We start from the raw sequence: 15,562 nt of genomic DNA, 5'->3' as shown, positions 1-15,562 counted from the left end.
ACAATTACCTGGAAGAGAGGTTTTTGCCAGGTGGGAGTGAATTTTTTCTCCCAGGCAACCAGCAGCAGGACAAAAGGAAATGGTCTCCAGCCATGCCAGGGGAGGTTCAGGCTGGACATCAGGAGGAATTTCTTCACAGAAAGGGTGACTGGGCATTGGAATGGTCTGCTCAGGGAGGTGCTGTAGCCACCATCCCTGGAGTGTTCAAGAAACGACTGGACATGGCACTCAGAGCCATGGTCTGCTTGACATGGGGTGTTCAGTCAAAGGTTGGATTTGAGGTTCTTGGAGTTCTTTTCCAGCCTTAATGTTCCTGTGGTTTTGTGAGTAGGAATCAAGGGTGGGAAGGGGTGAAGTTTTGTCTTGCATCTTTTGTATGTCTTGTGATGTCCAAGTGTGTTGTAGGTGCAGCATTTTGGGGGTGTGTGCCAAGTTGTTTCTTGTGGGTTGTGTCTCCTCTGTACATGGCTGCCACGTGACTTCATATTGCACAAGACCCCAGAAATTAACACCCAATAAGGCAAAATTGGATGAATTCTGTCACATTTCACCCCAAAACACCTCCGATCCCCTGCCACTGTGGGAACAGTGAGGGTGATGGTGACATAAGTGTGATGACATCACTGTGGGTGCCATGACAATAAGGACATGGACACTGCAATGTCTTAGCTGAAATTTTATTGCTCTGCTAGAAGCTGGCATGATCTTGACTTGCACAGTGACTTCATCGGTGATAACAGTGGCAGTGGTGAGGTCCCTCTGCCACACTCCCCTCAATTCACCTAGAGGAGATATCAACAGCCCAAGAGAAAGAGCCACTTTCCACCCAAATCCCCAATACCCCTCAAAAATATTCCCCTCAGAAATCCAAATTTTCCTCACAAATTATCCCATAAAATTCCCACCTTTCCCCAATAAACTTCCAATTGTTCCCCAAATGCCCAATTTTCTCTGGTTCCTAATGCCACTAAATTCTCAATATTTGAACCAAGATTCCCACCATTACCCCAAATTAGACTCCTAATTTTAGAATTTTAGAAAATTAGATTCCTAATTTCCCCCAACAAATCCTGTCTTCCCCAAAATTCACAGTGGCCTCCAAACAGTCACAAATTATTGCCCCAAATCCCCACTTTTCCCCCCTCATTCCTGAATTTACCCCCCAAATTCCCACTTTTCCTCAAATTTCCAAATTTTCTCCTCCAACTTACAGCCAGCAGTTGTTGTCCAGCTGGGGAGGATCCACATCTGGGGCCTGGAAGTCATCTACCCTAAAGACCCAGCGTCCTGGGACCTTGATGTTGGAGGTGGTGGTGATGTTGATGATAGCATCGGTTTGGGATCCAGGAATGTTGTAGAAGTTGGTGTCATCACCACTGTTGAACCCTGCCTGGAAAATTGGGGTTGGGGATCTAGAAGGGCAGACCCCACCCAAAGGGGTAGTGGGCCCCAAAAATTATTTCAGGATCCGAACATACTTGGTGTCACCCAGAAATTATATGTACCAATCCATGACCATCACTATCATGTTCATCTCCAGAAGAAGGGTGGAAAACCTCCTGTCTTCACCATCATCATCACCATCACCATCATCATCATCACCATCACCATCATCAATCATCAATCATCATCATCATCACTACCATCATTATCATATCCAATGTTTGGGATGGACCAGCCTCTGACCTTTGTCATCATCCTCTCCAGAAGATGGGACAGGGCAACTTGACCTTCCCAAAAATGGTGTGGGCCAATCCTGGACCTTCATCATGATCATCATCATCATCATCCCCAGAAAATGGGATGGGCCAATCCCTGACCTTCATCGTCATCACCCTCAGAACATGGAGTGGGACAACCTCCCCCTCCTCCTCCTTTCTTCCCACCTACATGTGCTGGGGTTCCCCCAAGTCCTGTTTCAGCGTCCCCGTCACTCGCTGCCCCTGTGGTCCACTGGATGTCCCAGTAGTTGAGGATGATGTAGAACATCTTGGAGTCAGTGGTCAGCACAGCCTGGAAGGTGTTCCCCTATGGAGAAAGGTCACAGAGGTCAAGGATGGGTCATGAAGGCCAGGGATGGGTTCTGGAGGTCAAAGATAGGTCGGTCAGCAAGGCCACCAAGTGGGTCAACAAGACCCAATGAGCCACCTCCATGCCCCATGGGCCTCACCTTCTCAGAGGTGGAGCCATAGTAGGCCACATGGTCCCAGGTGGCCACCAAGGCCCAGGTGGCGGTGAAGGGGCTGTCGGGGAAGTACTGGGTCATGTGCTGGCTGATGTCCTCCAGCAGAGCCGGGTCGGTGCTCTGGCGGTAGAAGATGTCTCCACCCAGCACGTTGTCCACATCTGCCCAGAAGGGAGTCACGAAAGGGCGCCCGTCCGCCAGAGGGAAGGGGTCGGGGGTGTATTGTCTGACGGGCTCGTCAAAGGAGATCACCCCGTTGTTGTTCACCTGGAGGTGACGCCAGGAGCGGGTGGGTGCAACACCTTGACTGGGGTTGTGGGGTCTTCAAGACGGACCCTACAAGCCTAGAACCACCACCCACAGGGACTCCCAACACCCATCAACACCCCAAGATCCACCGCCCACAGGACTCCCCCACGACCCACCAACCATAGGAACCCTCATCCACAGGACTCCCCAGCACCCAAAGAAGCCCTCAAGATCCATCAACCTCCCAAGACACACCACCCACAGGACCTCCCCAAATATCAGATCCATAGAACCCCCTAACAGCATCTATCCCCAGGACCCTCCCAAGGCGCACCACCCACAGGACCCCACAACACCCACCCTTCCCACCCATAAAGGACCCTCACGAAATCTGCTACCCACGTGATCCCACAATGCCCAAGATCCACCCCGTGGGGGATCACCCAAAACCAACCAACTGCCCCAAGCCCCCCCAGCCATATGACCATGAAGGACAACACCATCACCCACCATCCTCAGAACCTCCCAAGCCCCTCCCCAATATCACCAGTTCGCTCAAGATCCCCCACCCATCTGAAGATGTTTCAGTGTCCAAGGATAAAACCCACCATGAATTCAAGAAGGGTTGATTTTGGGGACCCACACACACACTCACACTCACCCACCCCCCCCACCCCACACGCACACTGCTGAAAAATTAAGTAGAAATGGAGGGGAAATTTGGAAAAAATGGAGGAAATTCCCCAAAATATGGAATTTGGGGTGACCTACAAACACAGTTTGGTAGGTTTTGCCATAGAAGGTGAAGGGAACAGAGAGGGCGATTGCTTCGGATGTCCCATCATCGAGTTTGGGGTTGGTTTTATCCCCCTGGTGCAGTCCATAGGGATAGAGCAGGGATCCTGTAGGAAAATCAGGATTTGGGAAAATCAGGATTTGGGATCTGCCCCCAAATTCCCAGCCAATTACATGGATTTTGCGGTGTAACCCACCAAATTTGGGGTTCCCATGGCTCCCATGGTTACTTAAAAATGGATGTTTCTTCTCCTGGGTTTTCATAGTGAAACTGGGGTGAAAGGGAATGAACCCAGTGGAATTACATGGGGAACACATTAATTTTGGGAGAATAGCAAGAAAATTGTATGATGTGGGTGGGAGAAAGTCTGATTTAGGTGGAAATAATGTTTTTTTAGGGCAAAGCACCCAAAATTCACCTTTTTCAGATGAGGTTTTGGCTCCTATTTCTTCTACCATGGAACCTGGAGAAGAAATAGGAGGGAAAATGAGTTAATCAATCATTTTTCCAGCAGGGATGAAAATGACAACACTTTTCAGAAACAAATATTTACCTAAAATCAGGAGGGAGAAAATACTAGAGGGTGACATCCTTGACCCTAAAATAACTGTAAAAAAACCTGGAAAACTTAAAAAGAAACTATAAATACATCCAAACAAGCAAACCAACAACACTCCCCAAAAGAGATGATGCAGTTCCAGAGTCAATGAAGTTCCAGAGGCAAAAAAAAAAAAAAAAAAAAAAAATCATAATAAACCACCAAGCACACACATTGTCCATGAATTTTGTGTGGAGGGCTTTGTGTATGTGTGGTATATTAACAATTTTTAAAAATAATTTAAGTATTTGAAAAGCCGGCTTTTTGATTTAATTATAGTACATTTAAAAGTAGTAATTTAATTTAATTCAGGACATTTTAAAATTTGATTTAATTTTTAAATTTTAACTTACTATGATTGAATTTTAATAAAAGATTTTATATAAGTGAACATTATTTAATTTAATTTCAATTTTTAATTCTAAATGCATTGCCATTTTATTTAATGGAGTTCTTAGATGAATGCTATTTTTATTTCTGTTGTATTTATTTGATTTTTATTTAATTGAATCTTCAGTTTTATCTATTTGTGTGAATGAAGAAATTTTTCCCCTTCTGTGCCAAAATTCAGCAATTTTTTCCTTTTTTTTCTGAATAAAATGAGGATTATTTACATTTTTTAATGTATTTTAAGTGATTTAAAGGCACAAATCCTCCTTAAATGCATGAAAACCCAGGACTTTAAAGAGACAATATTCCAAGGAATGACCAAAATCCCACCAGAATAAAAATTCCCTCACCTGGATCTCAATGAAGCGAAGAACTGCAGCCTGAAAATGAGCTCAAACACCCTCAAACGCTGGCTTTCACCACGTCCTGCTCCTTCTTTTATCAAAACAAAAAATACTGAACATGTAATTTGCCAACTTTCCACCCCTCCAATCTCTCTGAGCTCTCCCAGGATTCTTTAGAAAGGGAAATTTGATCACGTGGCGAGGATTTTGTCATGTGTTGGGGATTTTGGGCTCCTCCAGATGTATCTTTTTAAGCACAGTTATGACTTTTTTTTTTATTAATTTGGGGTTCTGGAGACATCTCTGGATCCCTCCTCACCCTATGTCAAAATTTTTCCCCTTTCAACTTTCATCCCCAAATTTAATTTTTTTTAAACAAAAAAGTCCTTTAAAAATTATTTTTAATTATAGATCCTTATCTCCTTTTTTTTATCATCAGGAAGAAAATAGATTATCCCTGTTTTTTTGAGATTTTGAGGACTCTTTTTTGTTGTGAGGCTAAGAAAAAATTATTATAATGTACTTTAGCCTTTCTTTCCTGGAAGAAAGAAGAAGTCCTTATATGCAGGAATTCTACTTTTTGGAGGAAATAAAACCCTGTAAACCACCAACATTTTTAGTGTGGTTTCTTTTCTTCTAAAAAAAAAAAGATAGTATCTTTGGTTTTAGGGATTTTTTTTTAAGGGAAAAAAGTTTTTATTCTATTTAAAGGAAAAAAAAAATCTCTGTTCCTTATTCACCTGGCAATTTAAAAGTATTTTTTCAGGAAAATTCTTTATTATTGCTCTCCTTTTCTCTTCTTATTTTTCTAAACGAAAAGCCCTTAATTTGCTTGTATTTTAAGAAACCTAATTTTCCCAGTTCCAGATGGGTTTTTTCAAGCTCTTTAAAGTTGTTTGTTTTGTTTTTTTTTTTTTTTTTTTTTTTGTTTTTTTTTTGTTTTTTTGTTTTTTTTTTTTTTTTTGTCCAGGAGCTGGGCTTGGACTTCTCCAGAATCCTCAGCTGGGACTTCTCTCATTAATTTTGCAAACAAACCAGACAGATTTGGGTTTGTTTCCCTGGAGACGGTGGACAGGGGTTGAAGAGGGTGGGCAAGGATTCTGAGGAATTCACTGGATTTTTGGAGGGGCTCCCAGAAGGACAGTCAGCTGGGCTGTCCCTGTGCATTCCCCTCACCCATACTTCTTGTGGGACCCCATCAGTGGCAAGATCCACCCGCCCACTTCCAAATTCTCCAGAATTCTGGGGTTAGTTTCTCTCCTTTGGCTGGGTGTGATGAAGAGCTTGTGATGAACTGGTCAGAGCTTAATGCTCACCCCAACCCCCCACCCTCACCCTGTCCCTGCCCTGCAAATGTCCCCAGGACATTTTTTCAAGGAATAAAATCCTGTGTGGTTTTGCTGGAGAGAGCCATCAACATCGGTAAAACTCTGCCAGGGCCTTGCAGGGAGAGGGAGCAGAATTCCAAGGAAAGGTTAATGCTGGCCGTCACTGGGTGCCACTGCTTTCAGTGTCTGGTGACATGTGAGGTGCAAACCAGACAGTGTGGAATGTCTTGCTCTTTGTGTCTTAGAGCATCATGGAGAGAGGTTTGTTTGGTTTGGGGCTGGTTGGTTCTGTTTTCCTCCCCGATTCAAGACTTTATCCCAACACACGGATTTATGTGCACTGCTAATGCTGGGAGGGACTGCAAAACTGTTCTTGCTAGGAATCTTGCTATGTGCTGGTTTTAAAGCTTATTTGCATTAGTATCATCTCTCTGGGGACATGAATCATGGATCATACCCATTCTGATTAGTGTTAAATACTAATTTTCCTTTTCTCTAGATTGGACCAAACTTTCAGTTCAGGTAAGAGATTTACATAGGTAGTTTTAATTAAAATAACTGTTTTCTTCTGAAGTTCAGTTGCTTCTTTCTATCCACTGTAAGAAACCACCTTGCAGGCCTCCTCGCCACAGGTGCCTACGAAAGGTAAAATCTGGAGAGTCATGTCTTGCAAGACTACCAAAAATTCTGAATGGATCCCTTGCTGGATATTCAACTTTTAGCTCCCGAAGAAGACTGAGTCAAATGGCACAAATTCTGTCTGCTTGGAAAACTGTAGGCTTAAACACCGGAAAGCAGGAGTTTGGATTCACATTAGTTTTAAACCTTGGCTTTAGAACATGGTGCTGTGAATATTTGTTGCTGTGTTTGCCCTCATGAGGATGATGTTGTTGTAATTTCATACAACTGGAACCAGCAAGAGTTACAACAGAGAAAGACAATGCCCTTCCCTTCCTCTTCCCTCTGGTACTGATCACAGAACACTGGATTTGAGCTTCACTCCCTTCTGCCTCAGCAGCTGTGACCCTAAACACAATAAATTCTTTATTTTTCTGGTTGGAGGGAGGAAGATGACACGCCAGCCACATTTTCCTTCTGGAACCTTCACTCCACAGCATTTCAACAGGGTGGCCTCTGTCACCTCCCCCCAAAGTCTCTGGAAAGGGCTGTGCACCGGGCTGCGATGCAGGACGTGGTGAGACGCTGATCTGATCCGATCTGATATGACCAGGCAGCCCCGGCTCTCCCTTTCCTGCCGTGCTAATGATCCCTGCACGCAGCTGGGAAAGTGCAGCCTGAAGGATCGATCGTCTGTCCCGCCCAAGGGCAGCCTAGGTCGGGGGAGGAAAGCAGGTTTTATTCAGGGTCCCCGGAGTGTGGCAAGGACAGCCCCGGCCCGTTCCATGCCATCGGTCACCGCCTGCTGCCCCAGCCGGGCTGGGCACCGCGGGCGCCTCTCCCTGCTCAAATCCTGCAGGAAACCTGCTGGCCATGCCAGCAGCCTTTCTAAAGAGACTCTGCAAGCCCCAGCGATGCAGCACAGCTCCCACTCGCTGCTCTGCAGCAACAGGAGGTCAGGGATGGTTTAGTGATGCGCTGAGTTTATTGCATTAATATCCATCAGTGCAGGTTTGTAGTGAAAGTTCCTGTATCTGCTCTCTACCGGCGTCTCTGTTTGCTTTTAAATCCCTCTGCTTATATTTCTTGTGCTCCCTAATTAGTATAGAGAGAAAGAGACGCTGGGAACCCCTCCCTGGTTGACGCTTGGGTTGTATTTATCATTAGTTGCATTAAATCTTTTTGCAATGAACCTTTGGAAAGAGAAGGAAATACAAGGAGACACACAAAAAAGCTCATTTACAGCTTCGCAATAAAAATCTGAGCACACATTATTAAATCTTAATTCAACTGGCTCATCATACTTTAGAAATTTTACTTTCTTTTTAAAACTGAAATTGATGTAATTTAGAATAACTCAGTTTACTATAATATTTATTTGATTTCAAAGCTTTAAGGTTTTAAACTACAGTTTTCTTGGCAAAAAGAAACCCAACAAAAAGAAACCCAACTCTGAATTAGCAAAGGGTTTTAAAAGGTGCAAAAACATCTTAGTCAGAACTCAGTTCTACATCCCCTGGAACAGATGGAAGGCTTTGACCGCATCCTGGTATTGCCAGTAGCTCCACTTTCCCATGTGTGTGTGGCTTTACATGCAACCTCTTCAGTCCTGGATCTGAATCACACATGCAAACCAGTCATGAAACAAGGCTGGCCTCTCAGCAGAACATAACATTTTAGGATAAAATTTCAAGTTTTCACCAGGCACTTATCTATGACTGAATTATATTTATATTGGGGTGCATCTGTGCATCGTGGTGTGAATTAACAGTCTGCCAAGACGACAGCTGTATCGTGCTCTGGAAAGTGGACCAGCATTTTCCATTAGAAAGGAATTTTATTTGTTGCCAGCGGTTTCCAGCGATGGTGTAGACTAAGAAGCTCAAATTACACAGCTAACTTATTCTGAGAATCTATTTATTTTGATCAGACTGTAGCTTCCTTTTGTGATGACATTGAACACAATGCACTCAGGCTTCCTACAACCCAGGAAAGCATAAAAGCAGCCAGGTAAAGAAGATTTTATCCAAAAAATCATGTTGACCATTGATCATTTAAGATGCACAGTGTGTTAGAAATAACATTTTCAGAAGAACTAATTTTTTTTTTTTACTCCAAGTATTGGTGAGATCTGGTTGAAAAAAGCTTTGCCTTGGAAAATTTTGTGGGAGACAACTTCAGTGTTCTCCACAAAACAGATGGGGAAGATAATGGATGTTGTACATCTTCCCTCCTCTTTTTTCTTTTATCTTCCTGCCAGGCAATCAGATCTGCTGAATCGTGACTCACACAACCCTCTTGTTGCTGCTTTATGCATTATTTGTGCTACTGGCTTACTTCTTACAGCCTGCCAGCAGGCTTTGAATTAAACTAAGGTTTAATTGGACCTATGTGCAACTAAGAGGGACAAGCAGATTCACCCTTTGTTTTATGAGAGAGGGACTCTACCTAGCTGTCACAGCGTCTGGCTACTAGGATCTCCAATTAAATCAAACATGATATTCAGTAACTTAGGATTTAGAAAGCCAGGTTTCACAAGTTTTGTGCAGATGTTTCAAAGGATTTAGAAGAGTAGATCTTGCATGAGTGTGTGGTTTTGGCCTTGAACTTCTTTTCTGACTGTCTAGCCCTAACACAAATAGTCTAATTCTCTTGTGGAGAAATATCTCCATTCTCTGTATGCAGGTCATGAAAATGAAGAGAAGAGAAGGGAAGAAATGAGTTAAAACTTTGTGCTATCTTGAATGACAGGAACACCTATGACAATGATTAAATGCAACCTTAAAGGGATGTTACCCTGTCAGGACCAGATTGTCCCTATCCTGCAATGGCAGGAATTTGGTTACAAAAGCATGCATGTCTTTGTCCTCTATGAAATGTTAAAGACCAGCTCTAAATTTAACATCAACACAAGAGATAATCTCATGTATCTTTTATAATAAGTCCTTTTACATCTGGTGTCTTCCTTTACCCTTACTGACAGATTCCCATGTTCAACACAGTGTTCAGCTTTGACTCATGACATGGTAAAATGCTTCCAGAAGTGTACTGCTGCCTTCTACCCTCAAAATAGCCTCTGCCTTCCCCAGGTAATTACTGTCACCTTTTTTTGAATTTCCTTGAAAGTTCAAGTGCCAGAAACTCCTGGGATCAGCTGACTCGCAGGGTGACTTCCCATACTGACAGAAGCAGTCTGTCTGTGTATGGCTGAGCCAAAGGGAGGAAAGGTGAGTCAAAGGTGCAGAGGGAGATCTCTCTGAGGCATTACAGCTCTGAGAAAAAATTTAAAAACACCATTCAGAACATCTGTGTCATTCATGACTGTTAAATAAAAGAAAAAATGTAATGTTTCTGCACTGAGCTGAGGTGGAGATTTCCCTTCTGACCACACATATGGGGCTGTTTCAGATCTGGGACCAAAAGAGATTGGACAACACACAGGTGGTTTGTTACTGCTGAACAGCATTTGCACAGCATCTGCATCTCCTTTGGTACTCTGTGATCTCTCAGGGAGCAGGTGGCGTTAGGAAAAGGGATGGGATTTGGCACAGCTGGAACTCAAAGCAGTATCTGTATCATCCCGGACCGTACTCAGAGGTAAATCTGAAGGAGGTGGAGAGGAGCTCTTCCCAAAGCAACCACTTTTTGGAGACTGTCTGGACCCCAGTTTGCTGGTGGGAGGTGGGTGGGTGACTGACTTTGCATCACTTTTCTGTTTACTTTTTTATTCCCTCCTCATTTATTAGATGGTTTTTATCTGAACCCATGAGATTCTCATGCTCTTACCCTTCTGATTCTCTTCCCCACCCCTCTGGCAAAGGCAGAGCAAGCCAATGACAGTTTACCCTATGGGGAACTTACCCAGATGAAAGAGAACAAAGAAAGACCCTCTTCCTTTATAAAAGCTGAGGGAAATAAAAGGCCAACAGAGGAACACTGGAGTGAGTACAGAAACATTTCTCTGCTGTGCTTGATGTTGGTAGCTGCCTCAAAAACTTTTGGAATTGCCCTTCTGTAGTTTTGGGCAATAGAATTGTGGCCTGATTGTAACACCACTGTTCCATTCTTGACAAGGAATACAACCAGGAATTTATTTGTAATTGCTGATTTTCTATAGGCAGTGCAGTACTCTCCAATTATCTGTGTTTTGGGAAATTATGGATATGGCTTAGGCAAGCCAAAATTATGCTGACAGAGGTGACACAAGGGTCTACGTACATTAGCACATACTGTAGAGCAAAAGGAGCAGATCTGCACGACAAAACATTCAGGGCTGACGTTCACATCACACAGACTCAGGGTGTTCTATTTAGATTAACCCTAGGCTGGTGCTGTGGACTGAAAGGCTGCAAGAGGTGAAGCATTTTAGGAGACCCTCTGGATGTCAGGGTTTGGTTAAGCCTTTTCCAGAAACAAAGCCCATCATCATGGTCTGAAAGGGCTCCATGAAATGAAGGAGTGTGTCATACAAGAATATGACTGGGAAATTGCCTCTTGAGCCCAGCTTAAGTGGTAATACACCTGTATTATACATAAGGAGATATGCAGTTCCAGAAATTACATTACTTTCTACTGAAGCCACAAGTAATACTGATTCCTTTCACTAAAATTTTAATTAAGGCTCACAAAATGTAAGCTGTAATGTATTGCAACTGATTCTAGGAGTTCGTGACTATCTGCAGTAATGGGTAGCAGCTTTTTTGTCTGGCATGAGACCTGTGGTCTCTGCACAGCTCCTGCCTTCCTGCCACCTGACATTTGTGAGACATTACTTTCAAGAGGTCTAAAAAGGCTGGCAGGTTTGCGAAACTAATTCATGTTTCTCTGCTGTTCTGTTTTTGTGGTGCTCCTGTTGAGGGGAAGGGCTGTTGGAAAGCAGTGAGCTGACCCTGCATCCAGGCGAGAGTGCTGCAGGGCAGAACACAGTGGGTCTGAGCACCCTGGGTTTCCAGGGTGACTGCTGGGAGCGACCTCCTGCTGATCCAGCTGGACAGGGTTCTCCTGAGCAAACAGAAGGATTCAGCTGGGAACACCCAGCCTAAAGCCACTGAGCCATACTTCAGCCAGATGAAATATCTGTGGTCACTGGGAACTGCTGGCAGAACACGTAGTGTACTGAGATTAGTATCCTGAAAAACCAGGAAGTGCACAGGAATATCAAGAACATGTGCCTATGTCTCCTTGGCTTTTTCTCTGTAAAATCTATCAATTTCCAGCTGCTGGGGAATGTGAGGCAGTGCCAGAGAGCAGGGCCTTGTCCCAGACCTCTCTGGTTGTCACAGGTATGGGAATTCAGTCATCAAGTTCCTCATACAATGCCATCAATACCATGATGAAAATAGACTTTTTGGTCACTAAAATAACATTTTTGATAGAGTTTGGGCCAGATAAACGATTTTTTTTTTCACATCTTTGCAAGAAGAGGCAGGTTTTGACTATCAGCTTACAACATGACAAAGCAACCAGAGGTAGAGAAACCTCAAAGTCCCTGGAAGTGGCACCAGACTAAATGTAGGTGCCCACCTGGGACTTGCAGATACCCCTGGGGATCCTACAGAGATCCCAGTCCTAAAAACATGCAACTTCTGCAGGGTGGGATATCCCACTCTCCTGTGAAGGCAGCAGGGTCTGGCACAGTCAGAGCCAGCCTCAGCACCTGCTGATGTCTGCATATTTTCAGTGTGACTCCTCTAATAAGTGTTAATTATTTCTGCGCGTAGTTCTTTCAGTAGTTACCACAGAGTTATTCCATTTTACACATGGCAGAGGAGGTTAATGACCTGGAATCTCACAAGCACTGTATCATAATTATGTCAGTCATTAAAACTCTAATGGTATGTTTGAAATATGGGAGAGGCAAAAGCTCGTCTCGCTGCTCCCTTGCGCTCCAAGCTGCCTTGTACATTTCCATATTCGCTGAACTCAGGAGAGGCCAAGGATGCTAAACTCCATGTAGAAACGAGGCTGGCAGATCAGTGGTGTGTTTCATCTAATCTCTTGCCTCTGAAATTAGCTACATTTGTAGGGAGAATTATTGTGATGTCTACAGAGTGGCCTGGCTGGCGAGTGAGGACGTGCTGGCTCCATTCTCCCTGGTCAGTGGTTGGTTTTACACCTGTGGATGTGCCGCTTCAGCCTTTTGTGTCTTTACTTCTTCTGCCATGTACCTTCCTCAATCACTGCAGCTGAATGAATTTCAGCACAAATCAGCCCCTGGTTTGCTGCCCCTGTACCAAAAATCCTTGCAGAGATAGAGAGGCCACAAGTTAGGGACCACTTAGAGTGTTTCTGGTAGTGCAAAACGCCGTGGTGTGGGCACCTGGATAAATCCTTTATTTCAGCTTCATTTTAACGCTACTAATGGATAGGGGAGTTTTCCCTTAGTTTTATGTCCAGCGGCAGTTCAGATTACTTCCTCAGCCACAGAAGTGGAAAACAGCTGAGCAATCAGTAGGGTGGATTTCACACTTCTGTCAGCCTGCTAAAGGTTTCGGGCTTGGCACAATTTTTAGTTTTGAAATATCGATTTTAAAAAACCAAAACGTAAATAACATAAATCTTCATTGAAACATTTCCTTTCAGTTTTAAATTTCATAAGCCTAAAGAGGAAAATCTTGAAAATATGTCTTGTTTGCCAACATGTGTGAGGATATTTAAGTGCAAAAAAATTGTGATTGATATTTAAAGAAACCAGACTTGTTAATTTATTTTTAACTTTCTGTGCTTTATTTCTTTTTAATTAAGTTTTTAGTAAAAATTCTGCTTCCTCAGTAGCTTTCAGTTTCTGTGGTTGATAAACATAAACCACATGGTTGTAGATTAAAAACCGAAATATTTTTTAACAATAGTGAATAAATATACTATTCTATATTAACAGATTATACTAAATAAAGTGCCTTATGTGCTATAGCTATTGTTTATACAATTATTTAAATAAATGTTCAATTATTTATTTTAAGCACACATTTTGATCAGTGGGCTTGCTTCACATTTTCACTCAATTCAAAAATGATTTTTATAACTACACAAAATGGATCAGAATTTTTGGAAAATTTTGGGATAAAACCTCAAAGCTCACTTATATGAAGGAGAACAAAGAAAAAAAGAGTTTTCTGAAGAGAGAAGTTATGAAAGAAAAGCTTAAGAAGAGGATGCATTCATAAGCAACAGGAATGAAACACTGACAATGGTACCATTGAAAGATTCCTGCTAACAATACCACTCCCAATACACAAATATATTTTAAATGGCTTCTTGGTATCCCTATTAGAATAGTTGTAGATATCACTAGGAAAATAAAAAAGGCACAAATAAAGAAAATTATTTTGAAGAGTTTTTTTTTTTTTTTTACAAATGTTATTGATTTATGTTTTCATGTAAAATTTTTTATTTCACATTTATTTTTATATCTTGACTTTTTAAATGCTGTATCACAGGCTAGCTGCTGGTTTTCTTAGGAAAACATTAATTTTAAAACAAAAACTCAAAATTATCAGGAAAATTTGCTTTTCCCATTGTGTTTCCTTTCCCAAACAATTACACACTTTGTGGTTTTATGCTGATTTGGAAAAAAAAAGAAGCTTGGAGACAATTCCCATAACACTCTTCATCACCTTTACCCATTAGTTTTTGCAAAGAGTTCCATGGCCAAAGGAGAAGTTTCCATTGTGGATTTTGTTGTCAAGTATTGTTAATGTTTAATTTTAACTATATTAATCTGGAAGTTATGTGGCAAGGGCATAATGATGGCACAATGAGACCAGATAAATGCGCTGAATAATACTTCAATAATCCTTTGACACATTTGATGATGTTTAGAGTTGGTTAAGTTTTGGATGCTTTTTCTGTTTTTATATAAACTGTTTAGGAAATGCCATTAAGGAGAAAAATAGAATGATCTGCTCTGAAACGTCAACTTTTTCTTTGGTGAAAAGCCTGTCTTGGCTGTCAGAAATGTACTCCAGCTCCTGTTTCACATGTCTTAGGACTCCTGTAGAATTACGAAATATTCTTTTCCATTTTCCCTTAGTAATCAATCATAGCAAGCGTGTGCCACTGCATTGGTAATGGTATTTATGCTGCACCTAAATCTGCAAAAAAACAGTGGTAAATCACATCTTCTTTATGTGCATAACAGTGATGTAATCTTGTCACTTAAATTTCACTTCACTGAAACATCCCTGCCTTAGGTTGTTCCCTGAGCAGTGTAATAGGCAAAAGTGGGGCATTCTGTAAAGAAATTGATTAATTGATACAGTCAGAAATCTGCACCTTTCATAATGAACTGAAAATTCCTTGAATGGGATATGCCCTGTGCTTGTGAAATTTTACACTTCAAGCAGTTAGCCAAAACTGTGAGAATGAGTAGTCTGGTGTGTTGGTATTCTTCCTAATTCTTATATTTTTATTATCAACACATATTTCAGCTGCATCTTATGGTGCAGGAATGAGGCCAAAAGCTGGGTTTTTTGTCAGCTTTTATTCTCCTTTCTTTCCACAGCTTCTCTATTTCTAGCTAGTCCTTTAAGGTAGTTTCAACCGTGTTTTTCTCCTCTTCTGCTTTTGTAGGCATAATGCTGAATCAATCTTATAATGGAATGAAAGCCCCCAGAATATGTTTTTCCCACAAATTAACAGAGTGCTCAGGATTTTTGACTACTTTCCTGATGAACAGTGTAGATGATTTGACAACAAAACTTGAACTATTACATGCCTTGATCAGAAAGCAAAAAACCCTAAGCTTTTCTAGAAATATTACAGTGGTGTTTCTTCCCCAAGATTTTGTAGTTTTTTCAGAACTATGAGCAGGATTTATTTTGCAAGAGGGAAGTAACCCTGCAATTTCTGACAAAAATTTCTTACAACTCCATTTTTTTTTATGAATAGCTGAGTGTTTCAGACCCAGTAGAGGAAAATCTGCTACTTCTCTCTAAAGAAGAAGGAGTTTTTTTCTTGGGCTGTGAAATTAGGAATTCAGCTACTTGAGGACATGGGTCTGCAATTTGTAATAACTTTTTGGTAAGTCATGACTGGTTTCATTTTATGCTCATAAAA

General features: G+C 42.0%; 1 protein-coding gene across 5 annotated transcripts; it reads right to left on the bottom strand.

Moving 5' to 3' along the window:
• Nucleotides 1-663: 663 nt before the first annotated feature.
• Nucleotides 664-4,722, bottom strand: LOC132341709 (sushi, nidogen and EGF-like domain-containing protein 1). Of its 5 annotated transcripts, none has more exons than XR_009490289.1 (8): nt 4,569-4,722; nt 3,784-3,837; nt 3,649-3,693; nt 3,206-3,336; nt 2,171-2,452; nt 1,891-2,028; nt 1,212-1,386; nt 664-782 (listed from the first exon to the last, which is right to left on the bottom strand). XR_009490289.1 is itself a non-coding variant. In XM_059873662.1 (8 exons), exons 2-8 carry the CDS (start codon nt 3,818-3,820, stop codon nt 779-781), a joined length of 816 nt encoding a protein of 271 aa, XP_059729645.1. In that variant the 5' UTR covers nt 3,821-3,837; nt 4,569-4,721; the 3' UTR covers nt 664-778. The 5 variants fall into 5 exon arrangements, 4 of the variants coding, with proteins under 4 accessions (XP_059729645.1, XP_059729646.1, XP_059729647.1 ...); XM_059873662.1 differs by having other exon boundaries at nt 1,212-1,390; nt 4,569-4,721; XM_059873663.1 differs by having other exon boundaries at nt 1,212-1,390; nt 3,784-3,849; nt 4,569-4,718.
• Between the last annotated feature and the right edge of the window lie 10,840 nt (nt 4,723-15,562).

This window comes from Haemorhous mexicanus, chromosome Z (genome assembly GCF_027477595.1).
Source record: "Haemorhous mexicanus isolate bHaeMex1 chromosome Z, bHaeMex1.pri, whole genome shotgun sequence".
Lineage (NCBI taxonomy): Eukaryota > Metazoa > Chordata > Aves > Passeriformes > Fringillidae > Haemorhous > Haemorhous mexicanus.
Note: the sequence above shows the minus strand (reverse complement) of the source record. Positions and strands in the feature narration are given on the sequence as shown.